General features: G+C 47.1%; 2 protein-coding genes and 4 long non-coding RNA genes across 9 annotated transcripts; 3 read left to right on the top strand and 3 right to left on the bottom strand.

The window, feature by feature from the left end:
* The first annotated feature begins 393 nt into the window (after nt 1-393).
* LOC127603488 (uncharacterized) lies at nt 394-1,055 on the top strand. Its single transcript, XR_007963070.1, has 3 exons — nt 394-736; nt 815-878; nt 962-1,055. It is a non-coding gene; the product is annotated as an uncharacterized LOC127603488 (long non-coding RNA).
* LOC127603484 (uncharacterized) lies at nt 865-3,099 on the bottom strand. Of its 3 annotated transcripts, none has more exons than XR_007963064.1 (4): nt 3,031-3,099; nt 2,548-2,630; nt 1,248-1,376; nt 865-1,151 (listed from the first exon to the last, which is right to left on the bottom strand). It is a non-coding gene; the product is annotated as an uncharacterized LOC127603484 (long non-coding RNA). The 3 variants fall into 3 exon arrangements; XR_007963065.1 differs by having other exon boundaries at nt 1,081-1,151; nt 1,276-1,376; nt 3,031-3,091; XR_007963063.1 differs by lacking the exon at nt 865-1,151 and having other exon boundaries at nt 1,181-1,376; nt 3,031-3,089.
* On the top strand, nt 1,121-1,414 carry LOC127603492 (uncharacterized). Its single transcript, XR_007963076.1, has 2 exons — nt 1,121-1,187; nt 1,266-1,414. It is a non-coding gene; the product is annotated as an uncharacterized LOC127603492 (long non-coding RNA).
* A 919-nt stretch (nt 3,100-4,018) lies between the features above and the next one.
* Nucleotides 4,019-6,603, bottom strand: abi3b (ABI family, member 3b). Its single transcript, XM_052072368.1, has 5 exons — nt 5,676-6,603; nt 5,332-5,499; nt 5,056-5,235; nt 4,903-4,973; nt 4,019-4,613 (listed from the first exon to the last, which is right to left on the bottom strand). The coding sequence occupies exons 1-5, from the start codon at nt 5,808-5,810 to the stop codon at nt 4,019-4,021; spliced, it is 1,149 nt and encodes a 382-aa protein (XP_051928328.1). The 5' UTR covers nt 5,811-6,603.
* Nucleotides 6,604-6,625: 22 nt separating this feature from the next.
* LOC127603487 (uncharacterized) lies at nt 6,626-18,240 on the bottom strand. 2 transcript variants are annotated; one of them, XR_007963068.1, is made up of 6 exons: nt 18,133-18,240; nt 15,226-15,401; nt 14,984-15,128; nt 11,435-11,616; nt 10,522-10,655; nt 6,626-7,296 (listed from the first exon to the last, which is right to left on the bottom strand). It is a non-coding gene; the product is annotated as an uncharacterized LOC127603487 (long non-coding RNA). The 2 variants fall into 2 exon arrangements; XR_007963069.1 differs by lacking the exon at nt 18,133-18,240 and adding an exon at nt 15,851-15,887.
* On the top strand, nt 10,649-20,765 carry ace (angiotensin I converting enzyme (peptidyl-dipeptidase A) 1). The gene is made up of 25 exons (XM_052069615.1): nt 10,649-11,140; nt 13,076-13,243; nt 13,330-13,417; nt 13,697-13,840; nt 13,943-14,134; nt 14,285-14,382; nt 14,605-14,774; nt 14,908-15,131; nt 15,209-15,353; nt 15,523-15,621; nt 15,953-16,075; nt 16,152-16,357; nt 16,446-16,582; nt 16,795-16,953; nt 17,028-17,115; nt 17,192-17,335; nt 17,440-17,631; nt 17,894-17,991; nt 18,086-18,258; nt 18,343-18,566; nt 18,706-18,850; nt 18,937-19,035; nt 19,268-19,390; nt 19,510-19,694; nt 20,346-20,765. The coding sequence occupies exons 1-25, from the start codon at nt 10,919-10,921 to the stop codon at nt 20,546-20,548; spliced, it is 3,849 nt and encodes a 1,282-aa protein (XP_051925575.1). The 5' UTR covers nt 10,649-10,918; the 3' UTR covers nt 20,549-20,765.
* Nucleotides 20,766-20,854: the final 89 nt, after the last annotated feature.

Below are 20,854 nucleotides of genomic sequence, written 5' to 3' on the forward strand. Positions count from 1 at the left end.
ACAGAATGGCCAAATCGACTGCAACAAGGTAAAACTGCCACTTTTGAATACATATCAGACTAAATCCCAAATGTGTCGATTCTCATTTCTGTCTGCGCAGGCTCACCTCGACAGAATGACACTCAAAATGGCTGCCATCCTGTGGCGTTTGGGTCTTCCAAATATTGCGGTGCCCAGTCACACGCTTGGAAGGCTTGAATATTAAAGAGTCAAGAGCTAACGTTTCCGTGTCTTTCAGGCCACTGTGCTGTCGAAGCGTCCAGCTCTGCTCTCTTCACAAGTGAAGCCAACTCTTATAGAGGTGCACATGTGCGAGTACTCGTAATTACGAAAGCACATAATTGAGCACAGGTGTCAAATCCAGAAATTTGAAAAAAAATTGAGAGTTGGGTGAGCCGGCGCACCTGTGGCAGGGCTCCTTTCTTGCTCTCTGGCACACTAAGACAAATGATCAGATCTGCTGTCCAGCTTTCAACGACCTTGCTGATGATCTGATCATTTGAATCAGGTGTTGCACCAGGGGAGGAAACGGGCGGGAGAGTGACACTCAACACTGCGTTTGTCCCGCTCTTATCCACCAGGTGGTGCTGAAGAACCACGTTGTAAAGTCGAGTCGTCCTCAAGGTTTGGGCCTGTCGCAAAATTCCAATCAGTCCTGGAACTGTTGGTTGGAGGCGGTGCAGGCCCTCGGGGAAACGTGGCGTCACGATCCACCTGATGTCATGCATGCCGTCAGGTGACAGAAGCTACAAACGAAAAAGCACAGCACATTGAATTTTTGAGCACGCTCACCTTTCTTTCATATTGCATGCAGTGCAGCTTCCAAACAGACCCTCTGCCTGCTGGGCAAAGGGACAAATGCGACAAGCTTGTAGCAGGTCCTCACCGCTGCCTCCATTTTCAACGTTACTGTTCAAATGTACAAAAAGGGGTTGACGAGCCTTGTTTGTGACATTGGCAGGTTTGACCACCTTGGATGAGTCACTGGACCAGTAGCGGCTTGGCCTGTTGGTGCTGATCATGCTGGACCAAGTGTTGCGGCAGAAGATTCCAGTAAGAAGGCTCAATTCATTCCAACAAGCATGTTTTCCGCAGTGTTGAAGACTTTTTTTTTTTGTCCTCTTCAGGCAGCAGTCAACATGATCAGATTCCTGCACAAAAGACCCAACAACTTGTCTCTCTCGCTGGTAAGTTTCATGCCAAAAACATCTTTGTCTGCACAAGACATTGACTTGCGTGTAACTCACGGATGTCTTTCTTCTCAGGTCGGCGCACTTGTCCGACGTTCTACTCACGAGCCGACCACTTCGCCACCTAGCGACGAGCAGACTGCCATCCAACTTGCAACTTTTTCCTCTGCTTTGTGATTGTCTGTTCTGCAAAAGAAATAAAGCTTGATTACAAAGAACACAAACTCTCAACTTCATTCCTAAATACATAACAAAAATATAGCTTAAAACATTTTTTCAAAAATTCTTTTTTCAAAATTTTTTCAAAATTTTCTGGATTTTTTTTTCTGGGAAGAAATTTGAAGAAAGTGGGTGTGGCAAACATGGAATGGCGGCTCATGATTGCCTGAATGTGGAAGTGGGTGGAGCATGGCAATAACATGCTGTGATAGGTGGAGAGGAGGGCGTGGATATGCAAATTAGGTGCATTCTGATTGGCTGAACCTTTTGGGGGCATGGATATGCAAATTTGGAACATTCTGATTGACTGGATACCAGAAAGCAGGCGTGGTTATGCAAATCTCCGTGTTCTGATTGGCTATGCAAATGAGGACCTCGCCGTGATTGGTGGTTGCCAAATTGGGCGTGGTTTGGGCGAACTTTGCAGAAATTTTTCGAAGTCCCACTTGAGTTTCAAGGTGAGAGCCTCACTTCGGTCACACCAGACAGTCTTTTCACTGTTCCCGTCAGTTTCACATGACCCAAAAGCTCAATTCTTGGAGTTTCGAGTTATGTGGAGACTAACGGGACAGCAGTGTTACACTTGTGGGCATACAAGTGATGTGCAACCCTCTCCTCAAGACTTGAGTCTTCAGCTGCAGTGGCCACTCAGCATGAAAGGCTTTGAGTGAGTTGAGGATGGACTTAGTCATGTAAGACAAAGACTCGAATTCTAGTTGAACAATTTATTATACAGAAAGGCAAACAGGACAATGTGAAAGCATTTTACCAGTCACTGTTGTGTGTGTGCAACTTGAACTGGCCCACACAAAACACTGACGACAGGCCCGAGATGGGAGCAGCCCAAGTCTTGCATGTGCTTGACCAGCTCATGCGTGATGACACACCAAGGGGGACATGAGCACATCCGACTTCTCTCACCGAGACAAAAACTAAGTGCCGTGTACTCCACAACATCATGATCACACTCTTCTGGGAAGTGCTTGATGATGTTTGGGTTGTCAATGAGTAGTTGACAATGTTGTGCAGTACACGGAGCAGAAGTTTCAGTTGAGTGAGAGACAGGCGGGCGCACTCACCTCCACCTTGTGGTGGGACGTGACATCAGCTCTCCAAGCACACAAGGCTCAATACTCACATGTGTTCAAATGCAGGTTGGGCTCCCTTCAGCATGTCCTCCGAGTCTGTCGGCTGCACCTTTGGCCCAGTCGACTCTTCGATCTAATAAGGCAGAAAGAAAAACAAAAGTGTGAAGTCATACTGTCCCCCCCTCCACAAAGAGAATTTTTTTTGGGTCGGTTTTTGTTATGATTTGTGTTATTCTTCAAATGACGATTATATTTGTGGACATTATCAATACTTATTTTAAGAAACCCACAAATCTATTTCGAAAAACAATTGCAATAAAGTCACGGATGCATTTGTGGGAATAGTTTGCAGACAAATCTGCCTTCATTTGTGAACTGGCCACCGTAGTTGTGTTTTACGATAACTTCCATGACTTAGTAACAATCAACAAATTAGAGGAGCAACGTGTCGTAATTATGCTGCTAAATCATACACGTAAATACATTTACAGATAAACGGCGAAGAGTCAGTTTAAAATGTTAAAATTACTCACTGAGAGCCGGGCTTGTAGTCAGCGGAAGAACTTGCTCGTTGAACCGGATGTGGCACCGTTCTTGTTCTTCTTCTTATTCTTGGTGGATTGGATCGCCTTGGTCAATACCGCCCCCTACTGTCCATTTGCGTGAACAGGAGATGAATATGAAACGGAAGACATGTCGTTTGCCATCAAGACAATTTGAAAAACATGTCTTTATCTAAACGAGTAAGTGAGTTTGCAGTAATTGCACACAATACAATACATATTAATTTCCACAGCCCTTACAAAACAGCTGTAATGAAACGCTTTACAGAATTTTGGCAAACTCCGTGTTGGGGCACCTTCGGATCAGCCATTCGCTGACATTTTAGGGCTACCTGAAAAGAATGCAAACATCTTTTTAAACTATTAGAATGATAATGACCATTTCCCCTTGTGGTTCAGTCCCTGCCTGGCAGAAAACACAAGAGACCTACTCAGGAAAAGGTTCGGAGATGAACAAGGGAAAAGTGAGAATCCATGTTTGAGCTTGTTTCTTTGGAATGTTGTGAGGCAAGTGTTGAAACATGTTGACAGTTGCTCTGCTGCTGCTCTATAGAACAGGTACATGACAGTACATGGGACAGATAAAATAAAAAATATACTATCTTAACAGGCAAGAAATGTGCACGACGACTCCATGCATAAAGTTTAATGTATGATTAGCATACTATATATAACAGTAATCCCTGATGTCTCGTTTTGCCCTTTTGCCAAAATTCAGCTTCCTCCCGCAGTGCAAAAAAGATACATGCCTGGTCAGCTGGGACAAAAAAAAAAAAAATCAATGGATGGATGTTAATGTAGCAGAGGTGGGGGGGGGGGGGGGGGGCTGAGGTGGTGGCACACTACTTGAAGTACCAGTGGGTGGTGGTGGCGGTGGAGGAGGCGGAGGAAGAGTAGCAGCTGTCACAACAGGTGGAGGCAAAGATGGACGAGGAGGTGAGGCAGCTCCTGCGACAGCTCAAGGTAGAGGCGGAGGAGGTGGAGGAAGTGGGGGACCACCTGCAAAATGAGGAGGAGGGGGCGGTGAAGGAAGAGGAGCAGTTTCTGTAGGTAGAGGAGGTGGAGGGGGAAGTGAAACGGGTGAGTTGAGGTTGTTTGGTGGCGGCAAAGGAGGTGGCGGCGGACATGTTGGCGAGGTCATCGAAGGTGGAGGGGGCAAGCCAATGTCCATCATGGTAGGAGGAGGAGGTGGTGGTGGTGGAGGAGGAGGAAGTGGGGGACCACCTGCAAAATGAGGTGGAGGGGGCGGTGAAGGAAGAGGAGCAGTTTCTGCAGGTAGAGGTGGCGGAGGGGGAAGTGAAACGGGTGAGTTGAGGTTGTTTGGTGGCGGCAAAGGAGGTGGCGGCGGACATGTTGGCGAGGTCATGGAAGGTGGAGGGGGCAGGCCAATGTCCATCATGGTAGGAGGAGGAGGTGGTGGGGGTGGAGGAGGAGCAGATGAAAGGGTGTCGATTGTAGCTTGAGGTGGAGGAGGAGGGAGGTCGTCAGTGAGGTTGGCGTCAGCAGGCAAGGTGGGGACTGATGGCATCGGCACAGCCATGCCTTGGTTGGAGCTACACCCAAATCATTGACGAAAAATGAGAAATAAATGTTTATTTCATAAATAAAATCAACTATTGTCTGTTTTTATTTTCTATTGATTGAAAATTGATTCATTTTTTTTGCAATGCATGGTGAAATCCGTATTGCGTCAGTTATTATAGGTCAACATTGATCTTAAATACATTTCAAGTGTTCCAGTAGGATTTTCTGTGTTTGCTTCCTTTTAAGGACCCTGTTGCTGTTGAAACTACACAAACCCAAAGACAATTTCCAAACTTAAAAAAAAAGTTGTTGACGTACACAGGAGCATCTGCATGGCTTTCCGTGCTGTCGGTGGTCCCTGTCCTGTTTCTGGGGGGCTCCAGTGAGACCTGTTGGGGGTGGAGGGAGGCTGACATTGTTTTACTCTTTACAGTCAGCGCATGGCACTCACCGTGTGACCTTGAAGGTTACCTGGAAACAGTGTCCAATGGCGTCCAAGCTGGAGTACGATATGGGTACTCGTGGATAGCTTCTCTCTAGCTCCCTGCCTGAAGTGGGCGGAGCCACAAGCTTGGCGTGCGTGTTGTTTTTCGATGTCGTGAAGATACTGATCTCTCTCCTGGCTACCTTCTCGTAGTGGATAGAAGCTGCCTGGATCAAAGGGGGGAAAAACATTTGGTAAAAATAAAGTACCGATACTTAGGTATAAAAAAAACTGAGTTTTCAAAGGCCGACGCCACTCCTCACTAGTGACATGAGGTTGATGGAGGACTCAATTTTCTTGATTTGAATGGCCTGAGAGTCAAGCAGTCGGAGCAGCAGAGTGGCCACGCTGTTGATTTGATAGGTGACACTGGCCAAAGCCTGTGTGGCCAAAGCTTTGGCCTCCTCAAAAGCTTTTGTTGGCTCATCTGCCTGCAGAATTTCACACAGACACACACACACACACACACACGTGTTTAATCATTTGGCATTTAATTACCGGTATATTGTTGTATAGTATTGCAGCTGGCAGTCTTCTTCAAAACCAAGCATCATATCATATGCATTTTTCATCCATATTTGACGTGTGGTTGAAGGTCATTTGTCACCTGCAGGTAGTTGTTTTCGCAGTAGTCTGCCACTTGCTGCAGGTTGCTGTGGTTCTCAATCAGGTTCTTCCTGGCCGTTGGCACCTCTTCGAAGATCTGAGAAATAATCTGAGAAATGTTTTTAGCTTCCGCCATTGCTCTTTCAAAATGCTTTTAAAAAAATCCTTGACTTCACACTACTTCATGTTGCTACTTGAAGGAGGAGGGTTGTCTTCTGGGTTCTAACAGAGGCGTTGCTCCATTGGCGAGGAGGGCGTGTCTCTTTTGGCAAGTGGATATTACTTTTGGAAAGGCAATGCACACAAGTTAACTCAACGTCGTTAACACAAACAACACTTAAAAGCATTTACAAAAAAATTAAGACATTTAAAAGTAACTCAAATTACCAACTCAAATTTTTGATCCATAAAGCATCACGCCATAAATCACACGCCTGTTTTTTTGTTTTATACCTCCCTCTAGTGGACAAACATGATCAATGACGCCAGTAAATGTTAAGACAATATTTCAGTGAGCAACGGTGTGCAAGACTGTGCGGACGAAGTGATTCTTTCTTGTCCATCGTTTTTTTCAAAGTTCGCAAAAACGTTAATGGGGCAATTATTGTCACTAAAACGATAAATGCGTATTTCGAGCCACAAATATTGCTCCGTAGCTGCACATTCGGACCATCAGAGGGCGCTCGTACCACTAATAATAGCGATTTGGCAGGAATGTCGTTGACCCGGCCGTCGACAAATATTGCTCCGTAGCTGCACATTCGGACCACCAGAGGGCGCTCGTACCACTAATATTAGCGATTTGGCAGGAATGTCGTTGACCCTCGACAAAGCTGAAATGAGCAAATTTGTGAGTTCAGAAGTGCGTATATCAAGAGAGCAGCAGTTTGCATGACTTGGTGCCAAAGGAGTAGTCTTCAGTTTTAAAAATGGTTTAAAAATGGCATTTCACTGGTTCCTAAAAAGTAGCCAGTGTGAGGGCAGCAGTGCCACTTGACAAGTGGAACAACAGAGTCAAAGCGCTTCATGTTTTTCAGGAAATGTTGTCGGAACAGTTGGAAGTCGACCAATTACCGCACCAAGTGTGTGTCCCTGTGGGCGGATGGCCAGTTACCCTACACAGTTCAAAAAAAAATCAGCGAGATTCCACTGGAGTTGGGACAGCAACGCTCTGCATCTAAAAAAAAAATAAAAAAAAATCCAGGAATGGGAAAACCATCGGCACGTTAGAAAGAAATTCCCATGCGTGAGCTTATCAAGTGACTATTTGGGACCGTATTGAGCTGTGTGACAACGTGCAAATTTGGTTGGCTCGGAACCACAACCACAGGTGTGTAAACACTTTGATGTAGAAATGTGTCAGATGCTCAACGCTTCGGTTAAATTGAATCTCATAACAAGACACCCTTTTGACCACAAGTGATAAAATAACGAGACGCTGTTGCAGTGCTACCTACAAATGTCTTCGCGTATTCATTGAGGGCTTTTCAATGACTTACCTGAACTTACCGGTACTTTTTTTTCCCTGAGGGAGTATTTCTACCATTCAAACCGATGTTAAGTAGGAGTCAGCACACATCTGCCACCATTGAAAGTGTGCACGCATTTGCAAAAGCTTCAGCCTGAAAGTATAATTGTAAGAAAACAATGTCAAGAAAAGCCTACTAAAACAGCCAAACTTTATATGGGATTTGATTCTCATCGTTTCTTGAACCATTTTTAGCTATCGCTGGTACATTTCCTGTTTCTTAACAAAAACCTGTCATTAAAAAACTGTTTTTTTATCTTTAGACTTTACCCAAATCAACCTCTGATCTACTCGGTTTGAGGCTAAAGATCAAACTAAATGGTGAAAAGAACTTTTTCCAAGTCACAGCGATTGGTTTCCCCCCGCCCCCTTTTTTGGGTGGTTTTCACCCTAATCTAATCTAATCTTACTGGCCTCCTCCCAGAATCAAGTGCCGTCAAAGTTAACCGTTCACCCGAGCAGACGTCAGAGCGCGCAAGTTATGTCGAGTTTCCTTGAAAATGTTTCCTTTTCAATGCAGAAGTTCGCCTCAGTGCTTTAAATATGGTTCCAGTTGACACGTTAGTCACACTCCGCGACCTCAGACATGATGTCAGTCGTGTCACAGCCGCAAATGCGCAACCGGAATCTGGTAACCATCAATCATCATTTTCGCGCTGGCAAAAAAAAAAAAAAAAAAAAGCTCAATGAAAACGCCGCATTTTGTGGGGAAAAATATTAACAAGAGACTCAATAAACCCGGGGATTTGAAAACGGAACGCGTCTTGCGTCTCATGGGCAATTTGAGCATGAATTAATCAAAGGACATGACAGCACTATCGAGTCAAGATATCCTATCGTGGGGGGAACGCCTCCCTCGCTGATTAGTTGCATTCAGATGGAATGATGCACATTTCACTGCTCTTTTACGCGGCATCCTTCCTCCCTCGGCAACAAACACGTGCGACCATCGGATCGGGTACTTTTGAAGTACTTCTCTATAGGCACATCGTTTAAATTCGATGAATGGTGCCCAACCTTTTTCGACCGAAGAACGATTTTTTGCGAGCAACCGACCCCTCGCGATTGACCCGCTCAACGCACGTGGCACGCGTACACACACGCATGCCACGATGAGCGACGATCATAACGACCCAGAACACGAACCAAACGGAAAAATAAAGTCGCTACAAGAGCTTGTGAGTTTGCAAAAAACAAACAAAAAAAACCAACAACAAAACTTTACGAAAACATAAACTAATAACTCAGTTAAAATCAAACATTTTTGGAAAAAAAAAAAGAAAACCCAACAAATCTGCACCAATACCTAAATAAAAACAGAAGTCATAATAAAATAAAAAGTAATTACGATGAAAAGTCCCAAACTATTTAAACCCTGGTCGATACACAGATGAGTTGTTATTGTTTTTTGGAGCAAGTTAAATTGGATAATTTCCTTTCCCACACGGAATGATCTCTTCATCTTGGTTGTGAATCACTGATAAAGAACACGTCAATATTAGATAAGATGTGACACACCTGGTGACACGTGACCTTCGTCCAACATACACACACACACACACGCACACACACACACACACACACACACACACACACACATAACGAATTACACCGCAGTATTCACGGCCAGTGGTGTGCAACCTACACTCAAGATTGGCTCCTTTAAGCTATCATAGTCCCTTCACACCTCAGAGAACTCCATTACGGAGGGTCGGGGAGTGTGGGGGGTGGGGGGTGGAGGGGGGGGGCAGTCAATTATTTGGGGGTTGGGAAGAATGCAGAGAAAATCATTTGCAGGACCCACACAGATTTACACACCAGTGCCTGCGCTCAGAATACAAAAGAGCAGTAAACACATTGCCGGTGGACGGATCCAACTTTGATCGCCCCCCACCCGCGCGGCTTTAGATGGTCTCATCATTTGCACACTGATCCCGCGAAAACCAAGCGGCGAACAATCACGAACCACCTCCGCGGTATCTCTTAACTTTCTTGCCGAGCGGCGAAACATCAGTTTACCATCGGTCAGGCTGTCAATAAGTTGCCAGCTTCGGTTTGCGTAGACATCAGCAAGTCGCATATCTTTTGAAATCAGCGGCGTAAATCTTTATGGAGATCCAACGGGACGATTGGTTCTCGTCTTTGTGTGTTTTCAGTCCAAAAGATAAGACGATGTGACCATGAACGCCCGATGGAGTACGACGATAACTCGACCACCTTGTCACCCCAAAGGGTTTGAATACTTCTGTCGGTTTTTTTTTCTTCTTTTCAACGGTTTAGTTAAGCAATGCCGGGTTCAAGCAGTTTTGAGAAACTTAACACGTGGCACCACAGAAGACTATTTTTTTTGCTGCTGTGAATTGGGAATTTCTCCATTGTGAGACTAATAAAGGTTTTTCTTATCTTATCTTATTTTTCGGTTTAATTGCAACGCGGTTGAACAAAACGGGGACGGCAAAGCCAAAATGAATTTAGCGGGCTCACGCCAAAGTCAAGGCCAAGGCATAGTCGGGCGGCCACGTGCACGGTCATCAGTGGTAAAAAGTAATAGGGCGACGTTATTGGCCAATTAATCGAGCATAGATAAAGATTCGTGGAAAGAATCATTGTCGGCGTCATTACTGAAGACGTGGACATAATAATAATCAACGGGCATATTTTCTTTATCTTCTGCAAAGCCACGCACTTGGAGTACATTTGCATCTATTCTCTACGGAGTGTTTGTTTTTAAACTTCTCGTTGTTCACGTGGCTTAGAATAATATGAAATATACTTGAGGAATACAACTTGTCTCATTTTTTTGTGAAGACTTTGGCTTACTATGCTAATCATTTTTTTCCTCTCTTCTTCCACACTTTGCGCAATCACGTTATCTTAGGGATTTTTGTTTTTGTTTCCCCTCTCTAAAGGATCTCAGCTGTTTTTTAATTTTTTTTCTGGAACCTGGGGGGCGGGGCTTAGTCAGCACTTTAAATGGGAACAGGTATGTGCTGACTTCAATTGAAACGTTTCAAAGTGATTTTAATTTGATTTCCTAGCATATATTTTTATGTAATTTCTATTTTCAAGGTGACGACCAAACTTTAAAATAGCAGTCGGTGCACATTTTAGGAAAAACAGAACTGGGGAATATCTTTTCAGTCAGCGTACATTTGAATTTTTAGCGCCTGTGTGCATCTCACTTTTCTAATTTCGCCCAGCCCGTCAAGCTTCTGCTTTCTACCCCCTTAATGACTAGCCCCCCCCCCCCCTACTCGTCACTCCCCTCCGAGCTTGTGCGTGTATGTGTGCGTGTGTGTGTTTATATGGAGAGAGGCACCAGAGAGCAAAGTATGCCGTGTCCCTCCTTGTGCCGGTCCGCGAGGTGGTGACAAGTCTCTTCTCGGCTCAGCTGCTGGATCGTATCTTATCTCCCCGTGCTCGGATTGGCCTCCGGATGCTGATCCTGCCCGACTGGAGGAAAGCAGGGAGAGAGAGAGAGACGTAAGGCATTGGTTTGCGGCGTGTTCAAGGGTGGGGATTATGTTCGCTGTCGTAAACGGGTGCAAGTGCAGCCTGCAGAGGCGTGTGGGCTGGGTCACACTTCTTCTTTAAAAGACACTTGCGGAGTTTGGTGACCAGTGGACAGGAGTTTCCGCGAGAGGCGTTCTCTCTAGTGTATTTTGATTTTCATTTTTTTTTTTTTTTGTACTTACACTTGCTGCTGGGAGGCAGACATGGACAAGTTTGTTTTGTCAGTGGCGTTGGTTCTGCAAGTGGTGCAGCACTGTGATGCTCTGCCAGCCGGCTGGCTGCCAGGAGAGTATTCCAACACGGCGGCCGATGCCGTGAGGTTCCTCGGCGATTACAACAGCACAGCGGAGGAGGTTTTCTTCTACAGCGTGTCGGCCAGCTGGAACTACAACACCAACTTGACACAGTACAACTCGCAACTGCAGGTAAGATCGCTCCGGGAAGATCCGTTTCCCGCCGGCGCTGCGTGGACAACTGCAGTGCGGGCAAACGGAGCACCGGCTACAATTTATCTGTCGGAAAAAATGAAAAGCAGACAACTCGGCTTGGATGAAAGAATGCCCGTGTGGTGCACCAACTTTTACAGCTGGCGAGTTTTTGTGACAGCGGCCTCCTAAAGGCAAGCCGGGATATGAACATTAACCTTCACCGATGAAGCCAAAGAGTCACCAAGTGAGATTTGAATAATCAACCCCCCCCCCCCCAAAAAAAAGACTTACTCTGAGGCTTTTATTGTGATGTCTGTGCTGATACAGCTGTCACAGCAGGAATTCTGTATCGCATCCAGTCTTGGAGAACAGGTGGAGATGCAGGCGCCCCCCCCCCCCCCCCCCCCCCCGCCATGCCAAAGCCAAGCAGGGTCACGGCGCAGAACGTGTCTTGTGCCTCAAAAGCGTTGAGCCTATAAAGGTGAACGGAAAAAGAAGAATGGATCATAGAGTGGGACAGGAACCCATTTGGAACCCGCAATGAGCCTGCGGTTCCGCAGATAACAAACACGGAGAAGTGCATCAATGAAACGTAAAACACATTAAGTGCCTAAAGTGCGCCATCGGAGTCGGGGAGGATTTGATTTCAGGGCAAATGAGGTACCGGCTGGCATCAGAGTAAAAAGCCATTAACAGGAAATAAATAGATGACCTTTATGAACGGCTTCAAGACTCTCAAATAGACTTCATTCTTGGTGACTTTTTTTTTTTTTAGGATGGATGCTTTACCAAGAAGATTGTCAGGGATTTGATGGCTCATTCTCCTCTGGCAAAATGACAAATATATTCATAATTATTATTTTAAATAATTGTGTTTACTTATCTAACACCTGAAAAAATCTATGAGAGTCAAGACATTATATTATATTCACAATATAAGCAACTGCATGCTGCAACAAAGTCACAAAAGTAGAAATAATGATTAGCATCATGCTAACCAAGAATGGGAAACACCATAGACAGGCTAACAAGTAGCATTGATGCTGCAATGTCACTGCTGTATTTGGGAGGAATAGCAGTCGACGCTTGTGTACCTAATGTTTTGGCCATTCAACGCACGTTCACGTGCAGGCTGGATGTCGTGGTCAAGACAAATCCGCTTCCTTGATTTTTACGGTCCTACCACGGAAGGCGCAATGATTGTTTTGGATGAATGGGCGGAGGGCGGTTGAAGAAAAAAAAAAAGTAATTGAGAAAAAGACAGCAACGGAGGGGAAGTGCACAAAGGTTAGCGTTAACGCTTCAACTCGAGCGTCGCCGCTTTCCCACACCGTCAGCCCGCTGAGAAAACCGCAGATAAGAGCGCTCGCTCGCAGCAGATAAACAGGCCGGGCTGGAAACGAGCTTGCGGTGCGGCCTAATCACAACACGTGTGTGCAAATATTTTCCTCATTTGTGATTGAGCCAATCAGTGTTACAAGGTCACTCTTGACCTTGTGTAAAATGATCATTGTTGCAACATAGGCTGGATAGTGGAATGTTTCTTTGCAACACACAAAGAAAAATACAGCGTGGGAACGTACAGCATCTTGCGGGAATTTAGGGGGGGGGATTGAAGTTTTGCACCTGCACAAGCTCCTTGTGCAACAACAATCGACTGCATTAACATTCTGGACATGCTAAACCCGAAAAGTTATTTTTTTTCCTGCTAATCCCCGCCTCTGTCACGGGGATTCTGGTCCAAACCGGCCCCGCAATAAGCAAAATACGCGATACTAAATATTTCTTAGGCGTGTCTTCTTACCTTTTAGGGCAATTCATTTTTGAGTTGTTTCAACACACAAATACGTTTCAACACATCATATAATCAGAGGGAGCAAGACACGCAGAAAGTTTCTTATGTGCCCCCCCCCCCGCCCCCGCTGCGTTCAGGTAAACGCATCCTTGGAGGAGCAAGCTTTCACCGAGGCCTGGGGTCTCAAGGCCAAGAGGGTGTTCACCCGTGAGCTGCTTGACACCCTTGACCCCAAGGACCAGAAACTGATGAGCAACGTCATGGTCCTCGGAGCCGCCAACCTGCCTCCGGAAGAAAGAGGGGAGGTGGGTGTCGAAGGGTTTCGAGTCAATTCTCTCGCGAAAGTGCCAAAAGAACTGAGCTCTGATTCTCCCGTGTGTGTTGTGCGCAGTACAACACCATCCTCAGCACCATGGACAGTATTTATTCCACCGCTAAAGTGCATCCGCAGCCCAACGTCAGCTGGAGCCTGGAACCTCGTGAGTAAAATCTGACTGAGTTTGACGGCGCAAAATGGAAAGAGTAACAGGATGGGCAAAGCGACTGCCCCCGGGGGGGGTGGGGGGGGGGGGGGGAGTGTTATCGAGGTGCTTGCGGGCGTTGAGTAAAATGCTGGAACAACAAGGCGCTAATTGCCCTTAACCCTTAACTAATTGCCCGATGTTTTGTCTGCCAACATCGTTCGGCGTTTCCCACGCACGACGCAGTCACTTTTGGTCATAAAACCCAGGCCAAAGCTTTTGCGTGTCCCTTTGCAGATCTCACCGACATCATGGCCAACTCCCGCAGCTACAAGAAGCTGCTGTACGCTTGGGAAGGTTGGCACAACGCGTCGGGCGTCCCCCTCAAGGCGTACTACCCGAAATTTGTGCAGCTCAGCAAGAAAGCCTCACAAGCCGACGGTAGGAAATTCACACGCAAAGACAGCAATGTCGTTTTGTGATTTGAATCGCAACATCGGTTTTGATTTCAAAGATGAGGGCTGAATGGTTTCCACTTGACAGGATTTAACGACACGGGGGCCTACTGGCGCTCTTGGTACGAGACGGGCAACTTCCAGGAAGTGATCGAGCAGCTGTACAAAACAATCGAACCGCTCTATCAGCACCTGCACGCCTTCGTGCGCCGGCAACTCTACAAGCAGTACGGCCCCAAGTACATCAACCTGCGAGGACCCATCCCCGCTCATCTGCTGGGTACGACCCCGCCAGCCGTCGCGGCGGCTTATCTCGTCACGGTGGACGCCGGCGCTTCAAGCAGGCATTTCCTATCGGGCCGGCGAGCGCGGCGTCGCCTCTGGAGGACGGATTGTTGCTCAAGTGTGTTTTTCTTCCTCGCGCCCTCAGGAAACATGTGGGCCCAGACCTGGAACAACATCTACGGCTTGATGATACCGTTTCCTGACAAACCTAACATGGATGTGACTGGAGAAATGCTCAAGCAAGTAAGGGAGGGGGCGAGCCGAGTATCACGCCGCCAAAAACAGTTTCTACAAGCGAAACGCTGACACTTATTGGCTTTTGAGTATCCTAAATCTTTTTTCGATCATTTTGGATTAAGATCTTGAATGATGTCCCGAGCAACCCCCAATCGTAGGAAGAGGAGCCCCCTAAATTTGATGAATTCAACTCAGACGGCCATTTTTTTGTTTCCCCGCACTTGACAGGGCTACAACGCGACGACCATGTTTCGCGTTGCCGAGGAGTTCTTCACATCTCTGGGTTTAGCCGAGATGCCTCCAGAATTCTGGCAGGAATCCATGCTGGAGAAGCCAGATGATCGAGAGGTTGTGTGTCACGCGTCCGCCTGGGACTTTTACAACCGCAAAGACTTCAGGTAACCAGGATTGGACCGAGAACCACGCGTAGCTATTCGAGGGGGTCCGCGTGTGCTTTGCTTCCAACATTCCTAACGATTCTATTTCCCGCCGATATCGGATCTCACGGTCGGTCTCTCTGGCACGCGGTAGGATCAAGCAGTGCACCACAGTCACGATGGAGCAGCTCTTCACCGTCCACCACGAGATGGGCCACGTGCAGTATTACCTCCAGTACAAGGACCAACCCGTGGGCTTCCGCGGCGGGGCCAACCCCGGCTTTCACGAAGCCATCGGCGACGTCCTATCTCTGTCCGTCTCCACCCCCAAACACCTGAAGACCATCGGACTGCTGCAGTCGGCGACGTCCGACCCTGGTGAAGAGAATTACGAGAGGCGTGCAGATCATTTAAGAGCAAGTCTTTGACTGGAGTTCCTCGTGGTGTTCCTCTAGAATCCGACATCAACTACCTGTTAAAGATGGCACTGGAGAAGATAGCCTTCCTTCCTTTTGGCTACCTTATCGACCAATGGAGATGGGGCGTATTTGGGGGCAACATCCCCCCGGAGCGATACAACGCAGAATGGTGGTACCTCAGGTAGGCTTCGCTTCACTTGACTTTCCGAGCCAGTCGGCGAGTGTGAAGCTACAATGATATCGAGGGATGCAAACAATTAGGCATTTCTTTCATTTTCTTCTTCTTTCATTTTTGTTTGTGTTGTTGTGACCACAAAAGTCATTCTGTGTCTTCTCCTCGTCCTCTCAAGGACAAAATATCAAGGCATCAGCCCACCCACCAAGCGGACCGAGGAGCACTTTGATGCCGGCGCTAAATTCCACATTCCCGGAAACACACCGTACATCAGGTAGCGTCTTGTTTTATCCGCGGCGCCCAAAACGCAAAACACAATGCGCGCATGATGGGAATAAAGGTGTCATTGTATACGGCGATCTGTCATCGGAAATAGCGGTAATGGGATTTTCAGGAATACGAAAGCTTTACAATAGCAGGAAACTGGCGGCATGGAAACCAGCTGCACTTAGCTAACCACAAAAGGACATGTCGAGTAGGAGGGCGGACATTTGCATTCCTACTTTGAGGGAATTATTTCTTTCGTCAGACGGCACAGCGTGCGCGTTCGCAGACCGTCGGTCATTTCCACCTCCAAAATTCAATCCAAATTCTTTCTTCCGCAGGTATTTTGTGAGCTTCATCCTGCAGTTTCAGTTCCACGAAAAACTGTGCCAAGCGGCCAAACACACTGGACCCTTGCACACATGCGACATCTACCGCTCTGCCGAAGCAGGGGCCATTTTAAAGTAGGTTTTATATTACGTGGGATCAAGCTCAGGAGAGGTGGCGGCGTTCAACAAAAGCTTGTTGTTGTTGTTCCAGAAAAGTTCTTCAGGCGGGTTCCTCCAAACCTTGGCCTGAAGTGCTTCAAGATGCCATCGGGACGAACAAGATGGACGCCGGCGCACTGATGAGATACTTTCAGCCCATTATCGAGTGGCTGGAAAAACAAAATGTCAACGAGGTCCTGGGGTGGCCTGACTTCAACTGGGTACCGCCCATTCCGGAGGGCTATCCAGAGGACATTGGTAAGACAAAGAGTAGCAAGGTGGAAAGCCTTCATGGTCGGTTTTCCTTGACCCCGCGTTGTGGCTTATGTCGTCCTTGTCGGCGCAGATAAGAATACAGATGAGCTGGCTGCCAAGAATCTTCTGGATGAATACAATAGTACAGCGGAAGTGGTGTGGAATGCCTATACGGAAGCCTCCTGGGCGTACAACACTGACATCAATGAAGCCAACAAGCAGAACATGGTGAGGGATCAATTCCCCAAATTCAGCCGCCATTGCTGAGTATCGATTCATCACTAGTCGTCATCATCAGACACATCCGACTCTTCCGTTCCTCCTACCACCTTCCTCCTACGAATACAAACACCACCCAAGCAGTCACCACTCGGTCACCTATCACTTCGCCCTTCAACCATCCATCCACCCGCTAACTGAAAGCTAATTTTGTTCACCAGCTCCAGAAGAACCTGGACATGTCGGCCCACACGTTAAAATACGGCCAACGGGCGCGGCGGTTCGACACGACGGACTTCCAGGAAGACGCAGTCAAACGCATCATCAAAAAACTCAGCGACATCGAGAGGGCCGCGTTGCCGTCGGCGCAGCTTAAGGAGGTGTGGAAACGTTGACTTTGCGCCAGCCAACAGGAGAGAGGATGTAACTACGCCTTGTTTCTTGATCATTTTAGTACAACAATCTCCTGTCCAACATGGAGACCAAATATAGCGTAGCAGAAGTGTGCAGAGATAATGGCCAATGCCACCCACTGGATCCCGGTAAGAACTCAAATCATGCCTTGTGCATCATCCGTGGTCGTTGCTGCCACGGTGACCACGTTGTGTTTTCTTTCAGACCTTCAGAGGATCATGGCAGAGTCCAGAGATTATGATGAGCTGCTATTTGCCTGGAAGGGCTGGCGAGACGCAGCCGGCAAAGTACTTCGCTCGGATTACGTGCGATATGTGGAACTGGCCAACCAAGCTGCCAGACTCAACGGTATATGACCTGACCGTGTTTTGAATCTCAGATTACGCAACTTTTAAAATGTTCCGATGGGATATCGCATTTTCTCGTTCTCCACCATCCATCCTTCTTTATAGGTCACAGCGACAACGGCGCTTTCTGGCGCTCGCTGTACGAAACGCCGACCTTTGAGGAGGACCTGGAGAGACTGTGGAAAGAACTTGAGCCGCTCTACCTGAACGTGCACTCCTATGTTCGCAGGGGTCTGTACAACAAGTACGGCCCTAAACGGGTCAACCCGAGGGGGCCCATACCTGCTCACTTGCTCGGTGAGTGTGAAAATCACAAGCCAGTCAACCCAGCGAGAATCTTCCTTTTGTGCGCTAATATTCCGCGGCTGGCGGCAAATGCCTCTGGAGTTGGGAAGGATTTCATTTTCTTTCAGAGGCGTCCAGCGTGAGATTGCGTATGACACTTGCACACCGTTAGGAATTCAACCGGTCCTCCCAAGAATTCCGCTTCTTGAATAAGCGCAACAGAGCAGAAGTGTGTTCTGACATGGAAAATCACACGTCTTGTGTATGGCCTCAGGTAACATGTGGGCGCAGACGTGGTCTGGCATCATGGATCTGGTCATGCCTTATCCGCACGCCACGCAAGTTGACGCCACGCCGGCGATGGTGGCAAAGGTGAGTACAAGCACAGTAAGCATGTGATGTGTTTTTCCATATTTCAAACAAGAGGCTTTAACATGATCACTGATTTTGTTTTTTTCCCTTACAGGGCTGGAATGCCAAAAGAATGTTCCAGGAATCAGATAACTTTTTCACCTCTCTGGGGCTGCTGCCAATGCCAAAAGAGTTCTGGGACAAATCCATGCTGGAGAAGCCCACCGACGGGCGCCAAGTGGTCTGCCACGCTTCCGCATGGGACTTCTACAACAGAAAAGATTTCAGGTTAAAAAAAAAACAGCATTATTTTCACGTTTGAAAATGTCTCTCGCGACGTGACTAAATGTTACCTCGTGCCGCCAAATTCAGAATCAAACAGTGCACCGTTGTGACCATGGATGACTTGATCACCGTCCATCACGAAATGGGCCACGTCCAGTACTTCCTGCAATATAAGGATCAGCCCGTGGCGTTCCGCGGGGGCGCCAACCCTGGCTTCCACGAGGCCATCGGCGATGTCCTGGCTTTGTCCGTGTCCACACCCAAGCACCTGAAGAGTATCGGCCTCCTGGACAAAGTGGAAAACAATCACGGTGAGTTGCCATCAACTGAAATCTCACCGTATGCACGTTCTAACCGGTGCCATTTTTTCCGGACCACGTTTACATTTATACATACACACCTCAACACAAATAGACGCGGCAATTACAAATCCTTGTTTTAATCTTACAGAGAGTGACATCAACTTTCTGATGAACATGGCACTTGATAAAATCGCCTTCCTGCCGTTTGGCTACCTGATGGACCAGTGGAGATGGAAAGTGTTTGACGGACGCATCCCGCCGTCCGATTACAATAAAGAATGGTGGAACCTCAGGTAAAGTCGGCACTCAAACAAGAGTTTGAAGATTGAGAACCAGATTGAGACACATCAACGGATGCGTCGCTTATTTGTCAACGCAGAATGAAGTACCAAGGCCTGTGTCCACCCGTCCCCCGCGACGAGGACGACTTCGACCCAGGTGCAAAGTTCCACATCCCGGCTAACGTTCCCTACGTGAGGTGAGTGCCGTTCTCTTCGGTAAACAAATAAACGCATTTGATAATTAATCACCGATGAACCGACGGCGTGCAAACACATGATGATAAGATAAGATAAACGAGGCGGCGTGACAGCAGGCGGCCACGATCTCTTTCATCTCCATGTGACTCAACATATTTCGCGTCCATAATCAGCGCCGCTCGGTTTAATAAGCGCATTTATGACAAGTATATTTATCCTCCCTCCGCCCAGGTACTTTGTCAGCTTCATTATCCAGTTTCAGTTCCACAAGGCCCTGTGTGACGCTGCCAAGCACGTGGGGCCCCTGCACACGTGCGACATTTACAAATCGAAGGAGGCCGGGAAGCTGCTAGGGTGAGTGAACATGACAAACATGAATCATGTCATGGATAAAAAAAAATAGTGTCATTTATTCTACAAAATTTTTCACCACGACTGAGTGTGTCATTCTGCCGCCCTGCTCGTACCCGCAGAGACGTGATGAAGCTGGGTTTCAGCAAGCCCTGGCCCGAGGCCATGACCATGATCACAGGCGGGCCCAAGATGAGCGCCAAACCACTCATGGAGTATTTCGAACCTCTCATTAAATGGCTGGAGCGAGAGAACGATAAGAACGGGGACATCCGCGGGTGGCCCGATTACGACTGGAAGCCTTTAAGTAAGTCTTTCAGACGGCCGCATTGAAAGACGTGACAGTCTCATGTGTACAAGATGGGAGTGCAACATGTGGGAAGCACATTTCCGAGTGAACGTCCTTCCAAGTGGAAATAGTAAAAGTATTTGCTGGAAGACTTCAACTGGGGTTGGAAGGCGGGGGGGGGGGGGGGGCAGTTTACAGTGAAATCTTTCTCCCTCTGCTTGTTTTCCTGGTGAAAGGATGTGAACAGATTAGATTGATGGGAGTGAAAGAGAGTGCCAGGGAGAGACAACAGCAGCTGCCGTTTGGACGACACACACACACACAGTTTGGGTTTAGTCAGCCGTTTTTTTTTTGTTTTGTTTTAATCTTAACCTTAACCTAACCGATATGTCAATGTGCCACAGTGTACTGCCAACTACTGGGAAGGAGGACTTAATGCACATTAGATTTTGTTTTGCATTAAGTATCAACTGGCGATTAGCGCCAGCTTTCAAAACAACTTGATACGTTGAAATAACGCCGGTATCGGTACTCGCCCAATCCTACTTCCAGTCATGTATTCTTGATCCTCTGCAAAAAAAACTAAACTAAAAGGGTCTGGTATTTTGCAATGAAAAGAAATAAAGACAAAAGTCTGAAAAGCTTACATATTGTTCTTTGCACGTCCAGCGGGTGACGCCGAGGTGAAGACCAGCACGGTGGACTTCCTGGGAATGAACGTGGACAGTGCGGCCGCCATTGCGGGCCAGTGGGTCCTGCTGGTGCTGGGCCTGGTCCTGTTGGTTGCCACCATCTTCCTGGCGTACAGATACAGGAAGTCAAAGAGGTCCAACATGTCGTTATCAACGATAGAGCTCAAGCAAAAAGACTGAGTGGCAACTGCAGCTTGGACGGAAACCAGCCTAATGTGAATATCGGTGTTTTGTCATTCTGTACAGCGCATCTGATCACATTTGATTTGATAATATTCGTTTTGGGTCTGCCTCCCTATTACGTCTTTTATATTTATTGTATACTCCAATTATATATTTGCATATGCAAAAAAAACATTGCAATTTTGTAATTTATTAGGAATATGTTAATATGTAGGGAGGAAATATTTGTAAAGTCATTGATTGTGTCAGCATTTTTGATTTTGTTTTGTGTTTCTACAATAAAAAAAAACAAACGACTGTGGC

This window comes from Hippocampus zosterae, chromosome 7 (assembly GCF_025434085.1).
Source record: "Hippocampus zosterae strain Florida chromosome 7, ASM2543408v3, whole genome shotgun sequence".
Classification (NCBI taxonomy): domain Eukaryota; kingdom Metazoa; phylum Chordata; class Actinopteri; order Syngnathiformes; family Syngnathidae; genus Hippocampus; species Hippocampus zosterae.